Raw genomic sequence first — 16,799 nt, 5'->3', positions numbered from 1 at the left:
ATTTGCTTATTTCGTACTTTATTTAATATAAAGATGCAAGTCCTAAACCTGTTTCTTCTGCTCTCTACCGTTTTTGTTTGGGCAATAAAGATCGAATTCGAAGATTACTTGTCATTTGAAATTTAAATGTATTTCTTTTATCGAGAAAGTATGTATGTGTGTGTGTATTTCAAATTACTCCAGGCTTCTCTATCCTTTCAAGTTTGAACATAGTGATTTCCTTTGAATACTGCTTATGATACCTGTAGCACATCATTAACAGTTGAAACAATACTACTTGCAATAGTTGAATAAATATGATTGATTACATCATATACACAAATGGCCGCTTAGAATTAGAACAATGGTCTCGTGTAAGAATTCAAACTGAAGTATGCAAATAACAGTTTGACTTTTGTTATTTCAAAAAATTAATGACTACAAAAAAGAATTTATAGTTCGTTGACCAGTTTAACAATCGACTGTATTTTATTATTATTTGAAGGCGCTTATTACCGAGCACACGCCATGGAAACAACGTTATACTTGCTATCCTGATGAAGCAGTATCCAACTGTAAAAGGGAAACAAGTAAAGGGGTAAAATCCTGCAGACGGCCAGTGACTGACTGGTCTTGCCTACGTATAGACAACATAGAGGCCACGTGGTCAGGTTGCTAGGCGGTCACACTGGATTCTTGTTGGCTTAGCAAGTGATTGTTGTTGCTGTTTAAAGAGTGGGAAATACACGAAACTTTAGCAGAGATACGAGTCAAGGCTGTACGTTAGGAATGAGTCTAGACGCAACGCTATGACGCTATGGGTGTGACTAGAAAAATGAACTTACCATCATTTGTCATGTTCAAACTCTCCACCAGTTGTCCAGCGCTAACTCTTTCATCATTTGTCTTTTTCTACTCACTCACCCACTGCTTATCCTCATGTTTTTTAACTAATACATTTGCTTCAGGCCTTTCACCGATACAGTTTTTTTTAACTATACTGATATAGGAACTTATTTGTTCAGTCTTACCTATCCCGTACAGTGTTATTTAACCTGTTATTTTACTTTTACAACTTGTTGTATGGGGAATTTTTTTTCATCATTAGGTTTGTTGCGAAAACGTTTGGTGTGCTGGTGTTTCAACTTATAATATTCTTATTGTCTCAACTGTTCGCATCGTTCGTAATTATTCTACTTTTTAACACCAGGTTTCATTTTAGCTGTGTCTCGACATTGATTATTTCACGAACATTTCTTTTCTTTCAATAGTTTCGTTATATTTTTTCATTTGGATCTTGCTTGATAAATTAAATATCCGACACACCTTTGGGTACTGTTTGTTTGACAAATAAGTATAAAGCTACACAATGGGCTATCTATGATTTGCCCACAACAGGTATCGAAACTCGAATTCTAGCGTTGTAAGTCCGCAGACATGCCGCTGTGCCACTGGGTAGCTTTGGGTATTGTGGCCACATGAATTATCCGTTTTGAGGTTTAATGATGATGGGAAGGATTAGTAATGAAAGAAATAATTTTGGTTTGTGAGTCTACATGTAATGTTCTCAGTGTATACTGATTTCATGATTATTGTTTTACAGCGCTGATTAAAAATCGCCTATTCATAATTAATACCTTTGATAGCTTTATAACTATTAATTTATATATATATATGTATATATTGTATTTGCAATTTTTACAGTCTGTCTCGTCACATTAGCTGATATTCATAAGTATTACTGCTGAATCTTTTATCTTTGATGTTTTTCAGTTTAATTTTTTGTTACTAACTATTTACATATATTTAAATGTCTGACAGTCTTACCCCTCAATGGCACAGCGGTATGTCTGCGGACTTATACCTCTAGAAACTGCGTTTCGATATCTGTGGTGGGCAGAGAACAGGTATCCCTTTGTGTACTTAATAACAAACAAACAGACTATCTTAACTGGAACATTAAGTTGTAAATCTTACTTAGGTGGCGTCCCTGTCATATATATGACCACTAATTACTTTTTCAATTCGACAGACTTCTGGAAATGTTAGTTGGTTTTGTTAAAGCATCGTTTATTCGTCTTTTAGTTTGAAAGTTGCAGCAATAACACATTCTCTGAGTTGGGTGCATCTGCGTGGATCGAACCCTGGATTTAACAAATGTTTCAATTACAGAACGCAGATAGTTGCTACTTGTACCGTGCTTTACTTTGGCCAGAATATTTTTGGAGCTTCTTCAGCTGTTGTCTTGACTGGTATTTTGTTCTTTATTGGTTTTGTCCAGTTTTTTTGTCGCGATTCAAGACTGTGATATCTTGTATTGAGTTTTCTTCTTGAAGAAGATGGTGAAACAGTTGATGTCTAATTTAACTGTTATGTTTAAGGTTGAGAATACAAGTGTAAGTCACCAAACAAAAGTGTAGGAAGGGCTTAGTGATTTAAGTGATAAATCTACGTACTTACAATATTTAACATTCCTAAACTCGCAATAGAAAGAAAAGAGGTCCGACATGACCAGGTGGTTAGGGCGCTCAACTCGTAATCTGAGGTCGCGGGTTCAAATCCCTCGTCGCACCAAACATGCTTGCCCTTTTAACTGTGGTAGGGGCTATAATGTGACGGTAAATTCTACTATTTGTTGATCAAAGAGTAGCCCAAGAGTTGATGGTGGATGGTGATGACTAGCTGCTTTTCCTCCGGTCTTACACTGCTAAATTAGGGACGGTTAGCGCAGATAGCCCTCGAGTAGCTTTGCGTGAAATTGGAACCAAATTCCAGTCATTTTCTTTAATGGTTGTTTCAGGTTTATTTAGAATTTTCACGCCAAGCTACACGAAGGACGTCTGCGCATGACAGTCCCATGAACTGTGGAAGGTACCCACCATCACCCAATAGGCTCTTCCTGTCTGGCCAAATAGTGGGTTTTCATCATTACTCTTATAGCATACCCACGATCTCAAAATGCAGACTGCATTTCTGTGGCAACAGTATTTTGTTCAAGGTTAAAACATGTTATTATAATTCTAGCCTCATGTATACGTTTTCTGTGATCACAGATGACGCAGGGAACAGGTAGAACATATTTAAACTGTAATCTTATTTTATATATTAAAAAAAACTGTTCAAACATGCAAGTCTTGTTACCTAAACGTTATTTCAAAATTGAACAAATAATTTTAAGGCTTATAAACCATGACATTTTCCCATAGCTAACAATGTACAAACTATTTATTTATTTGTTAATTTCCTACACTCATCAAAACGTGAATTTCAATGAAGAAAGAAAAAAACACATGAAGTATTTTAGGATATCGTTGTATGAAAGCCAGAGTAGAAAGCTGAGAAACTTAGAAAGGACTAAATCTCATGTAATCCAAAACTGTAATTCGATAAAAAGGATTTGTTTATATTAATTCCTCTTTGTTTCAAATGCAGACCGGTGAAAGTGTTGTTGTGAACTCTATATATTTCTACTCTTTCGTTATGATTACAGAATATTTTTGCCCCATTCCATTTTTTTTCTGACTGATGACATGCGACCTTTTACTGCACTTATTCGGGGTAAAAGCTTTAAAATTTACTTAAAGTCATCAAAAACAAGCTTTAAGGTTGTTTCGTGTAATATTTACTTTTAATTTTAACAGTTGTTCCTTTATCTGAATGGTAAGTTTGTTTTAGGTTTCTTTAATGCCAAAAGTGAACCAAAATATTTAACAATAACGAAAGCTATTAGTAAAATATGACAAATATCAGTGTAAAAAGAAACCTTGCTTATCAATTACTGGTACAATTAAAACAGACTAAAAATAACATAACTTGTAAACTAAAAGCTTGTAAAACAACTCATTAGGGATAATTTTCTGATTTTTGAATCAAGTACTAAAATAGACAAGGATTTATATAGGAACATGCAAGGACGTGATGAAAAAATTCTTCTATGCAAGGTTATATGAAAGCGTAAAGAAAATTATAGTAAACAATGTAATTTCGAAACTCAGAAATAATATATTCGTGAGTTTTTAGCGGACAAAAGTATACAACAATCTTTAAAAAATATCTATCTGTTCTATAATAACGATTCCTCACTAAAATCAAGAAAATTCTTTAGTTAGTCATCAAAGTATGGTTTATGGTGTTGTACAAAATAACAAGTATGTATTTTTATTATGAAACAAGGTTCGGGGTAACACGTAATCTATAAACGCTGAAAGAAACATTGTGAAATATGTACACCCCTTTAATCTAAAGCTTTGCTGATCAAGTATCGATCTTGTATTACACGAAGCAATATGATCTTTGTAAATAAATGTTTGACAGTTTGATGGATAATACATTCATATTCCTGTAGAATAATGACATCACCAGATAAAGAGAAACAAAGTTCATCCAGCTTTAAGGGAGTCAGCTGGGGTAGCAACAGGGGGCGCTTGCCTCACTTGGAAAATGAGAAATATAATTTGTTCTTTGTTCATTCAGTATATATATATATCTTTAGCAGTTCATCAACTTCCAATCGTCTTGGTTTCCTTGCCATTGGACTTAACTTGTTGACTGTCAAGGACCATGTGTATGCTGGTGTGCAACATCATTTACACGTTAAATCAACTCACGCACAGGCGTCTTCCAAGTTTAACAAAGTTTCCAACATTGATGTTAACAATTGGGAAACTCGCTCACGACCGAAACACCTGGAAATCCCTACCTATCAGGGAGCAGAATTCTTTAAGTTATCAAGAAGACATTTTGAAGAGAAGCGAAAGAAGAGCAACTAGTTAAACCATCTGACCTGACCTGACCTGACCTTACTGCCAGAAGACCAGTGCAGCAAGGATTGACTTCATTAGCCATCTCCGGGCCCGTGTATGAACTTAGAGGACCATCATCCTTGACCTCGAGGGATTGTCATGAGAATACATACATATGTGTAATTGTTTTATTGAATTGACAAGTTCACACGACTTTGTCATCCCTTGAAATATTTCTGCAAACAATTATGACTATTTAGTTATTTTTACACAAAATTTGTATAGTCATTCACTGTATAAAATAAAGGATTACATTTTCTTCCCTATAACCCTATAAATTGATGAAATTAAGGAGGTTTAAGACCTAAAGTTCAGAAGTTGTTCAACAATTCGTAAGACTCTAAAACTTTATAATATTATTCTTTAGGTGACAAGACTCTTTTGTGAATGTTCAATAGTGTGACATCATCGAATGTACTTGATTATCTAAGATGAATGAATATTTCAAAATATAAACATCATCTGTATTTGGTAGTTTATGTATTTAAAATCCTATGAATGAGGTCACACAACTGAAATATTTTGTGAGTTTTAACAAATAAGAATATTATAATTATTCTGTTTTGTGTGTAAGAAACAAACTGGGTGGAGGATGTGAGCTACACTAACAAATCAGGTTAGGTTTGTGTATTTAATACCTTAACATCTTAGTATTTATGTCCAAGCATCATTATGGGGTATGGAATACCAACTTCAAGGACAATGTATGTATTCCAATTATTTCTTTTTTTATATTTTTATTTATTTTAAGCAACCACCTTCCCACATCTCACTGCAGACTGCGAAAAGTGGTAAAGATGTGTGATGTTGTAGGCTAGATTATCCACATCTGCTCTCTCTTTGTTATTTTGTGAGGCCTGCAAAACTGGGGTTAAATTGGATAGACATTATATCCCCAATGCAGTTTGGGTCTTATTTCCCTCAGTACCTCTACAAACCAGGACGCATTACATAAGTACTCGCCTAATGGTTTGTACCTAGGTGGTATATGTTTGTTTTATAGTTACAATGTTTCTTTTTCTTTTCATGTTCTACGTAAAATTACAATTATATATAGATATAAACACACACACATGCATGTGTTTTGTTCATACATGAGCGACGAACATGAAAATCGTATCGAAGAATGATCGCAACAAATGATAAGAACTGAACCGTATTTAAATCTACAAAGTGTGTAGAAATGTTTACACATTTGATTATCTTCAGTGTTCGTTTATTATTAAATCTGGAACTTGTTGGGTCACAATCCATTGAATGAATCATTAAAGAAAAAAACAAACACGAAAATACGAACAAAATAGCTGAATAGATGAAATATCCTTAACACTTTTGGGAGTTATGGCCACAGAGATTTATTTTGTGAGTTGTTAATGACAAGGGATGGTTATGGAGCAAATGTTGTTGTTCTTGTTTCATTGTGAGCTTTTTAATTTCATTATTTTAATACTGTACTGATTTGATCGTCTATTTATAATTACTGTATTTCATGCTATTAGATTGATTTACACACACACACATGTATATGTATATCAATTACACACAATTTGTTTTCACGAAATTACGTACGTATGTAAGCTAAAATCAGTAACAAACATATTACACATATAAAATTTACTATTCATTACACTATGTAACACAAATTTTGTTCCTGGATAGTACGTGTTATTTTTTAATTGCTTATGTTGTAAAAGTACAGAAAAAGGTCGCTATTCCCTTCAAACTTTGCTTTTGTGACCTGGATAATGAAATTTAGAAATTAACCTATTTTATGTAAAAACGGGCAAATTTTCAATTTTCATTTACATAAGGTCTGAATAAAACGATATATGAATCAAGATTTACATGTATTTATACTAAAGTTATACAAAAATGTTCAGAAGTGAGTAGTTTTTCGAGATTTGCGACCGTAATGTAATTCACTTTCGTGTATCAGCTCCCAAATATAGTCTCCCATCGTGTTTTCGTTATACGCTCCCAGGTCACAAAAGCAAAGTTTGAAAAGAAAAATAGGTCTTTTCCACTTACTTTAGGCATAAGGAATTGGGAAATAACACTTTCTGCCCAGTAACAAGAAAAAAGTAAAAATTTGTTACATATTGTTATTGTAAAATACATGCGTACAAATAAGAATAATCTATCGCCACAATGTCACTGTCACTTACAGCGCATTCACAGTGGAAAGTGTGGGGTGGGTTCACTCTTTTCCTCTTGAAAATGGGGTTGTCCGAACCTCTTCAAGACATCCAGTCTATGGGTCTGGTAAACGTACAAGGTTTTCTGGAGTATTTGAGAAAAAAAATAATATGTTCGTAGCCTTAGTGAAAGTTCGGGAAATACTATTGGTACATTTAACCCGAACGCCACCTTGTGCACACATGGGCTGAACGACAATATCAATAAATTGTCACAATTCAGATATAGCTATCTTTAATTTTGAGTTACTAACCAAAGGGAAGACAACCAATTAGTGTAATCTGCCGCCAGAAAAAGAGAACTGATTGTTACTCTTCTAATGCAACCAAAGCTGAAAGTGTGGAACGTATTCGTGACACTGTGTACCATGGACACTCAAATCCACAAACCTATATGCTAATTTGTAAGCCACACGAGAATTTAGAAGAACGAAGAGACATTTTGTCATAAATGAAAAGTATTACAACTGATAGTTATTGTCACAGAAGATAATAGTTTTCATCCCTTCAATCATACGGAGGTCATTCTTTTATGTCATCACAGAATGTAAATTTGAACACTGGTAATACTTTACTAACAACTGAAAGAACCATGACGATAATACTTTACTAACTGAAAGAACCATGACGATAATACTTTACTAACTGAAAGAACCATGACGATAATACTTTACTAACTGAAAGAACCATGACGATAATACTTTACTAACAACTGAAAGAACCATGACGATAATACTTTACTAACTGAAAGAACCATGACGATAATACTTTACTAACTGAAAGAACCATGACGATAATACTTTACTAACTGAAAGAACCATGACGATAATACTTTACTAACTGAAAGAACCATGACGATAATACTTTGCTAACTGAAAGAACCATGACGATAATACTTTACTAACTGAAAGAACCATGACGATAATACTTTACTAACAACTGAAAGAACCATGACGATAATACTTTACTAACAACTGAAAGAACCATGACGATAATACTTTACTAACTGAAAGAACCATGACGATAATACTTTACTAACTGAAAGAACCATGACGATAATACTTATCCTGCTTTAGAATTCACGTATACATGTACCAAGGGCATGTTATAAGGGTTCTGTATGAAAGAACCTACTGATTAAATTTAGGGTCTGAAATACCTGTCGTGGTACCCCATGCAGTGTCATAACTATATAAAAACAAGCTAGCGTGGAGATAACATATGGTACCGCTATATGCTAGAAGAAATCTATTTAATAGCACTCTACAAGTAAACCATGATGTATATTAAGTTTCGTTGTCATGCCACGACCCACAGGGGTGTTTTCCTGCTGAGGTGACAGGAGATATTTATAAAATAGATGGAATATTGAACCAGCACAAGCACCATCAGATATACTAATCCGTCAAGGTGTATCTAATGGTTTGTGTATTACTGATAAAGCATTCTACTACCAAGAAGGTAGTGAACCCAAACACTCATCCAACCTATGCGGAAATTATTTAACTAAGAAAGAAGCTGTTGGAGTTATTCGTATAACGCAATGTTATCCACAGAGTTCCCAAGCACAACTAAATTAAATAGATCTGGAATTTGACAAATCAAAAATAATTTCCAAAAAACCTTCATGGGTATGTATTAGAGACATTAGGAATAAAATTCCAAAATGAGTTTTAATTAAACATGCTGCAACAATGCCTGAAAAACTCTCTACAGTTATTAAAGCAAAAGGAAACACAAAATATTAACTGTTTGCTGAACACTCACTTCCACTGAGTTTTTGTCGTATTAAATATGAATATTAATCAAAATTAATATTTTGATATTTCACCTGTGATTTATCTTCAATCGTTCTTTACAAACAGCCAGAGATCTAATTTTTGGCTTTGCTCTAACACTTTTGCACAGTACTATATGTGTGTGCGGATATACACATATCCGACTGAGTAAATTGCAAATTATCAATTAAAAATGTGTGGCGTATGAACTTTGAACAACGTTGAGATTCAAGACTGGTTATGAAAAACGTTTTTTTCTGCAAATATACAGGGTGTCTCAAAAGTTTGAATCCAAAGAAAAATTCAGATTATATTCTTAAAGTTAAATAAACACATTTATAATGTTAGTTATACATATTTCAGGAAAGAAAACACGCTGATGGGACAGTATTCCAAGAACCGATATGTGATGATTGTTACTAGCATGCAATTTTCATACAAAATAAATTAAGAATACATTGTTTATTTTTTCCCTATGAATTCAAACTTTTGAATAGGATAAGAAACGCACTAACTACAGTTTAATGTAATGCTAATTATTTACTTATGTTGTGTGGTTTTCAAAAAATTAAATAAGACGTTATTCAGAAAACAAAAATACACAATCCATGCAATCAAACTTTTATTTAAAACTTAAGTTTCTGCCGGAAGTTTTAAAGCAAACACATTTTACACATATAATGTAATTCCGTACATTTACATCACCACAGAAGTTAAAAAAAAAGCAAAACGTAAATAAACTAAAAAGATCAAAGTTATCCAATAATCATTCATTCATTTGCTTTTAGCCACTCATAGATTCTTTAATAAATATAAATTTCTACCAGACGTGAGATTAAGGTTTTCACTTTTGAATCTTCAATTTTCATGTAATAAGATACAGTTTCCATACTCAAGTTATGAATATTCGTGTAAATGATAGTTTTTGTTACCATCAAGTCGTACATATTGATAAAGACTGAGAAAATTGATACTTTGGTTTTATAATTGCTACCATTAAATTGAACACGAAGAACTCGCATGTTAGAGACGTGTCTTATCATGTTGTTGAAGTTTTTATATAACACTAAGTAAATAGCGATGGTATTTATTATCAGTTATTAAACACGTAAATAATGTAAAGTATTAATAATATTAGGCCTTTAATGAATTGCTAAGTGTACTACATAATGGGCTAACTGTTGTCTGCCTACCGTGAGTATCGAAACCTGATATTTAGCGGTATAAGCCATAGGACTTTCCGCTGAGCCACTGGGGGCAATCTACTGTATAATACCCCGTTAAAATTCCCTTTTACCATTACTACATAATAACATACAAACGCAAGATAAGACAGTACGTTTTAGTTGGATCAACGTGTTAACGGTAATAGAGCAAATCCCGCATACGATATTGATGAACTATTTGAAAAATGTTCCACTGATGCCATGAAATTTCATCTGGCAATCGAATTTGGTTTATATTATAATGATATATCAGGGCTGCAACCAATAACCTTCTAGATTCTCTGTTGTTCATCATGTATCTACTTGCAAACAAGCAAGTAATATTTTGTTTTTCTCAAACTCCTACAGTCATGGCCAGTAACCGGGACGAAATCTTATTTAACAGATAGTCACATTATTCTACGTAACTTCTAATAACTAAACAAATAAACAAACAACGAGTTTGATTTAATTTAACCAGATTCTACTCATATGTACAAGATTATCTACCATCACACATAAGCAATAGAACCGATTTTTAGACTAAACGTCTTCTGGTTCTTACAATGTAGGCCAGTGAATCACCTCAAACCCAGTTAGACGAGAAACAGTTCTAAACCACCCACAGCTATGGTGGCGTGTACTTAGACTACAATTATTACAATAATAAAATACTTTTAGTCATCAAAGATTCTTACAGAATGTCATTATTTCAATACACAGATATTAAATTATAACTTCTGTGCAGTTAACTTGATATCTTATAAAAAGAAAAAAAAAACAACAACACTATGTTCCAGCATTTAACAATATTATTAGCATTACTCTCAGTGCCTATAAACAAATATTCCATCTTTAAATTAATGAACATGCAACAGACTCTACACATTATTTTTTTCTTTTTTAACAACTTTTCGAAACTACAGAAGTTTCATCAATTTTCCTTAATACGCTGATTAGTATAAAGCAAAACCCCTAATTGTACATGACTTATTTTGTAACTAAAAGTTTTGCTTTGCGTTTTCTTCCACGCGTGTTTATTTTCCTATCTTTAACTGAAGTCTGCACGTCCAGTTATTTTTTATTACGCATTACATAAATCGTCTTGTCAAATCTGAAAGCATTTAAATTTTGGAACAATTGACAAAACAAAGAAATTAAATCAAGAATTATGATATAAAACTAGTTTCATAAAAATGAGATAAAAGCTTGTAGGATTCATAAATCCAGAAAAACTGATTAACGATTTATAGTAACATTAAATTTCAATAAAGACAGCAAAGCTCATGGTTTGGGTCACAAATACAGATATTACCAGAAGCAAGAGGCGGAACAGTTCTATTCTATTCTTTTGAAATACTTTTACGAACAACTAAAACAATTTATTAATCTCAGGCCTAAGTGCTATTTGCTAGAAATAATTAGGCAGCTATAGAAAGACGATGGTACTTGCACAGCCTTTCGAAACTAAAGCATTATCGTCTTGACGATTGTACTCGAGTAAAGGCTGGTGCTAACGAGAGGTTATAGTGTAGCAGGTAAACTATCACAAGCAGCTGGCTCCACAGTTTTGGGCACAGCCATCGAGAAGGCCAGTCAGATATAAATTTCCTTCTTCCTGTTCACCCAGAACATAAAGAGAGCTTAGTAATAAATTAAAGAAGAAAGAGATCTTGGAAATTAGACTAATCAAAATAAGAAGCTGGTGTGAGCGACCTTTGCCCTTGATAGCAATGCCCTGGGGCCACACAGACGTCACAAAATGGCATGGCGATCTCCGAAAGTAGCAAATCTCCGATTCACTATTTACATTATGTATATAAAACACTAGGGCCAAGTTGGGCAGATTTAACTCAGACCATTAACTGAGTTCACTTGACTGCTGGCTAACATCAGAATGTCTCTCTTCTCTTTGGGAAACCTCAGTTCCCGTCCCGCTAATCTTGCAGCTTCCAGCTCTCGCTCGGCGCTTCCCAACTCTCTTGCAATTATACCAGACGATTCTTGTTCACGAGCTATCCAATCCAGAGCCATCTGAGAGCGCATATCATCATCGAGAGTACGGTGAGAATAATGGGCGACTACTTCTTGGCGAGAACACTGTCGTTCGCGCATTGCTTTTAGACTTCCATTCCAGTGAAGTAGCTGGAAAACGGTCATAAGCTCCTGGAATTCTAACATGGTGCGGCCCTTGTTGGTTTCCAGCATAAACCGGAAGGCTTCGATGCCGCTGTTGGAACTGTCAGGTCCATCAGGGTTACCCTGGGGAAAAGAGAATAACTTAGTCAAAAACCAGTCTGCGACCACAATCGATTTTATCTTAGATGATTGGGTACAACAGAGAACGCTCGTAAATCACCATGAAGGATAAAAACCAGTTCATCTGTTGGTACATCAAGTTACACTTCATAAATTACTGGGCTCGCTTCTAGTCACCCTGTACTTTTGGACGTGTATGTTAAGCCTAAGGCATCATCCAAAGTAATGTGATTTATATATAACAATAACTACATCTATTGACAGGCACACGATACTGACACTGATAAGAGGAATGTAAAACAAGTATTACTTGAAGTTTAAGAAATAAAGCCTGCCAATATAATACAAATAACTTGTCACAAAACACCTTTAATAAATATGTAAGATAACCGCCATAATTAATTTTTTTATATTTTGCTTCTTGTTAAGCACACATCTGTACAAAGGGCTAGCTGTTATCTACCTACTGCAGGTATCAAAACCAAATATTTAGCGTTATAAGCTCACAGATTTACTGTTGGGCCACCGACGAACTCTCAAAATTAAATATTTAATTTTTTATTAAAGCTATGCTAAAATATGAAAATTTAAAATTCAATTTTTTTTAATGTGTAATATTTAATTTTTCTTGATCGTTATAAAACTGTGTGCATTGAGCTTCTCACTAGGGGGAGGTGCTATTTTTGTGTTAAGAAAAAATGTAATTAATTTCTAAGACTCTCACAGTATGAACTTATGAAGGAAATAATGAATACCCTACAAATAATTTAGAGTAAAATATTAAAATTACTTTAAATAAAAATAATAAATGCACAGAAAATTAGTTTGTTTACGAAACGTAAAATAATTTCATGAGCACAAACATGTTGCTGGTTCTACAGTTTTAAACAAAACAATGTGTTATGTTCTTTGTCGTAAGGATTTGTTATTAAGTAATGTAAAATGTTACTTTTTTTATATGAGTAACAAGCTGAGGTTTTTCCGGGTTATGAACTTAAGCAAATGTGGGAGTGAATGCTATGATAAATTTTACAAAAATCCTAACTTTCACACAATTTATTTATAACATAACATGTTATTACAGTATTCATTACAAACTCACCCAAAGTTTTGTATAAGCTTTAAGAATTCATTACACTATGTAACACAAATTTTGTTCCTGGATAGTATGTGTAATTTCTTAATTGCTTATGTTGTAAAAGTACAGAAAATGGCCATTGTTCCATTTAAACTTTGCTTTTGTGACCTGGATAATGAAATTTAGAAATTAACCTATTTTCTATGTAAAAACGGGCAAATTTACACATTTTCATTTACATAGGGTTTGAATAAAACAACATATGAATCAAGATTTACATGTATTTATACTAAAGTTATACAAAAATGTTTAGAAGTGAGTAGTTTTTCGAAATTTGCGACTGTAATGTAAATCACTTTCACATAACAGCCCCCAAATATAGTCTCCCACCATGTTTTCGTTATATGCAGCTTGGTAGCGGCGTTCAAAGTCCAGTATATAACTTGGTGGAAGCGCTCGCCCTTCCTTGAATTTATCAAGGTGAGTGTCAAGGATATGGACTTTCAGGGGCATCTGCATCCCATTTTACCGTAGTTCTTCACCAGAGCCTCAACCAGTTCCACATAATTTTCGGCCTTGTGATTAACCATGTAGCTCCGAACCACTGTAACAAAGCTGCCCCAAGCTTTTCTTCCTTCCTACTGAGCTTCTTGGGGAATTCTGTGCACTCCAGCATCTTCTTTATTTGTGGTTCAACAAAGACACCAGCTTTGAACTTTGCCTCAGACAGCTTAGAAAAGAAGTCTCGAAGGTACTTGAAAGCTGCAGACTCCTTATCAAGAGTTGTGACAGATTGTTTCATAAGGCCCAATTTTATGTGCAATGGTGGGTACAACACCTTCTGGAGGTCCATTAGTGGCTCACACTTGACATTGTGCCTCCCCAAATAGAACTCGGTCTGTTGTGGCCAGTGCTTCCTGTTGTAGTGCGCTGCGGTATCCCTGTTGTCCCGAAGGCAAAGATAACAAAGAAGCTTGGTAAAGGCTCCTTGAAGGCCACCATTTTGAAGTCTCCGATAACCTTCCAGTCATACTTATCATACTTCAAGGCTTCTAGCAAGGTCTTGATACTGTTGTATTCCTCTTTTAGGTGCACCGAATGAGCCAGGGGAAGAGACCGATACTTATTCCCGTTATGGAGCAGCACAGCTTTGAGGATTCTGGATGAGCTATCAATGAAGAGGCGCCACTCGTTCAGGTTACAGGCAATTGCAATTACCTCGCGCAGCCTGGATACATTATAACAGAAGCAGAGTTCATCTTGACGAGTGAAAAAGCTTGAAAAATGTCGATGACGCTCCCTCTGACCTGCGACTTGCACACTTTCATCTAACAAATCCCACTCCTTGAGCCTAGATGTAAAAATATTGGTATTCAACTTTGATAGACCAAGATCTCTGATTGTTTGTTTGTTTGTTTTGGAATTTCGCACAAAGCTACTCGAGGGCTATCTGTGCTAGCCGTCTCTAATTTAGCAGTGTAAGACTAGAGGGAAGGCAGCTAGTCATCACCACCCACCGCCAACTCTTGGGCTACTCTTTAATTAACGAATAGTGGGATTAACCGTCACATTATAACGCCCCCACGGCTGGGAGGGCGAGCATGTTTAGCGCGACGCGGGCGCGAACCCGCGACTCTCGGATTACGAGTCGCACGCCTTACGCGCTTGGCCATGCCAGGCCCAAGATCTCTGATCAAGTCATTGAGGTCTCAGCAATGAATCTACCTGGAATGTTCTGGAAAATGAAAAATTTGAAAATTTCATTATCCAGGTCATAAAAGCAAAGTTTGAAGAGAAAATAGGTCTTTTCCATTTACATTAGGCATACGCAATTGGGAAATAACACTTTCTGCCAAGGAACAAGAAAAAGTAAACACTATGTAACGAAATTTTATGTATATACTTAAAACATGGTGTATATTATGCTATGGTCAGGTAACTTTGTACGAAGAGGTAGCGGAAAAAGTGGTGGCGATAGGGGTGCTACCTGTTGCCCGCTTTCAACACCAACCTCTTAGTGTCCTTCTCTATTTCACGTAATTAATTAATAGACGGTCATTGGCTGCAGAAGTGTCTTACAGGATGAAGTTGTAAGGTCACAGATCAAAGTAGAAAGTGGATACAACTCAAGAAATGGCTCTTCATACCATCGTTATGGTTGTTGTTATAGTATCAACTTCTCTGAGTTTATGTATTATTCCAATAATAGGCAGCCATTTTATTTTAATTATATTCCTCCATAGAGAGCGATAGAACCCTCTCCGAGATATACAAAATATTTGTGTGGCCTCCTTCACACTTTTCTTGTGTTATAGAAACTTTAATGTGTGTGCTTTCTCATAGCACAGCCACATCAGGCTATCTGTTATGCCTACCGACGGGATTCGAACCCATGATCTTAGCGTTGTGAATTTATCTTACTTCTGTCATACGGGGAGACTGAAAATTTAATAACATTTTTTGTTTGATGTAATAATGTGGCATCATCTTTGTCTTAAGACAAAGATAAATGTCCAATAACATCAGTAACATTGGTGGAAAGGTTGTGAACCCCCATTAACATTTCTTGTTCCGCAGTATTATCCCATAAAATTTGGTAAATAAAATGTTACGCACTATTATAATGTTAATATGCTGCTGTCAATACAATTTTCGGTGAATGCCTTGTCAAAATCGACGTTTACTTTCTCATTATCATGGTTTACATAGTTAATAATCAAAATAATGCGGCTTTTATAACTGAAAATACTTAAACTTTATAACTGCTAAGTTTTTAAGTTGAAAAATTATTAAATTAGTTCTAATTTTAACCGTGCTCTTTCGCAGTGTTTCTATAAGGCTGTTCGTTATACCTATCGCGGTCGCTTAGGAGGCTTATAGCTTTAAGTGTGGTTTCCAGTTATAAAGTAAATGTTTTTATACACAAGATGACTCTCCAATACAGTAAAAATATGCACACACGGTAATATTTTAATCTCCAGTGACGAACCTTTTGAAACAAATAAAAATATTTGGAAATACAACAGCAACAACTTTTACAGCAGGAAAGTTCCGATGTTAATAATTATAGCGTTTCGGGTCCTACTAACGAATCATCATCATTCAAAAACTCGTACCTGATGCTAGAGGTCGAAACGTTGTAATTATTAAATTCAGAACTTCTTGATACTGTAGGAAATGCCATTCTTGGACCTTCAAATAGGCCAGGCAATGCCAGGTGGTTTCGGCACTCGACTTGGAATCCGAGGGTCGCGGGTTCGAATCCCCGTCACACGAAACATGCTCGCCCTTTCAGCTGTAATGTTTGATATCACTATTCGTTAAAAAAAAAAGTAGCCCAAGAGTTGGGGGGTGGTGATGACTAGCTGCCTTCCAACTAGTCTTACACGAGACGTAAGACGAGAGGCAAGGCAGCTAGTTATCACCACCCCTTGCCAACCCTTGGGCTGCTCTTTTACCAACCAATAGTGGGCTTGACCCTCACATGATAACGTCTCTACGGC

At 35.0% G+C, this 16,799-nt stretch overlaps 1 protein-coding gene across 2 annotated transcripts in view; it reads right to left on the bottom strand.

The window, feature by feature from the left end:
• Positions 1–9,364: 9,364 nt before the first annotated feature.
• LOC143241092 (protein limb expression 1 homolog) overlaps positions 9,365–16,799 on the bottom strand; it is a 77,792-nt gene continuing 70,357 nt past the window's right edge. For both annotated transcript variants that reach the window (XM_076484626.1, XM_076484636.1), the window contains exon 4: positions 9,365–12,221. In XM_076484626.1, coding sequence (XP_076340741.1) covers positions 11,808–12,221 — 414 coding nt within the window. In that variant the 3' untranslated portion in view covers positions 9,365–11,807. The remainder of the gene's footprint in view (positions 12,222–16,799) is intronic.

Source organism: Tachypleus tridentatus, chromosome 2 (assembly GCF_004210375.1).
Source record: "Tachypleus tridentatus isolate NWPU-2018 chromosome 2, ASM421037v1, whole genome shotgun sequence".
NCBI lineage: Eukaryota > Metazoa > Arthropoda > Merostomata > Xiphosura > Limulidae > Tachypleus > Tachypleus tridentatus.
This window is presented reverse-complemented; position numbering and strand designations above follow the sequence as displayed.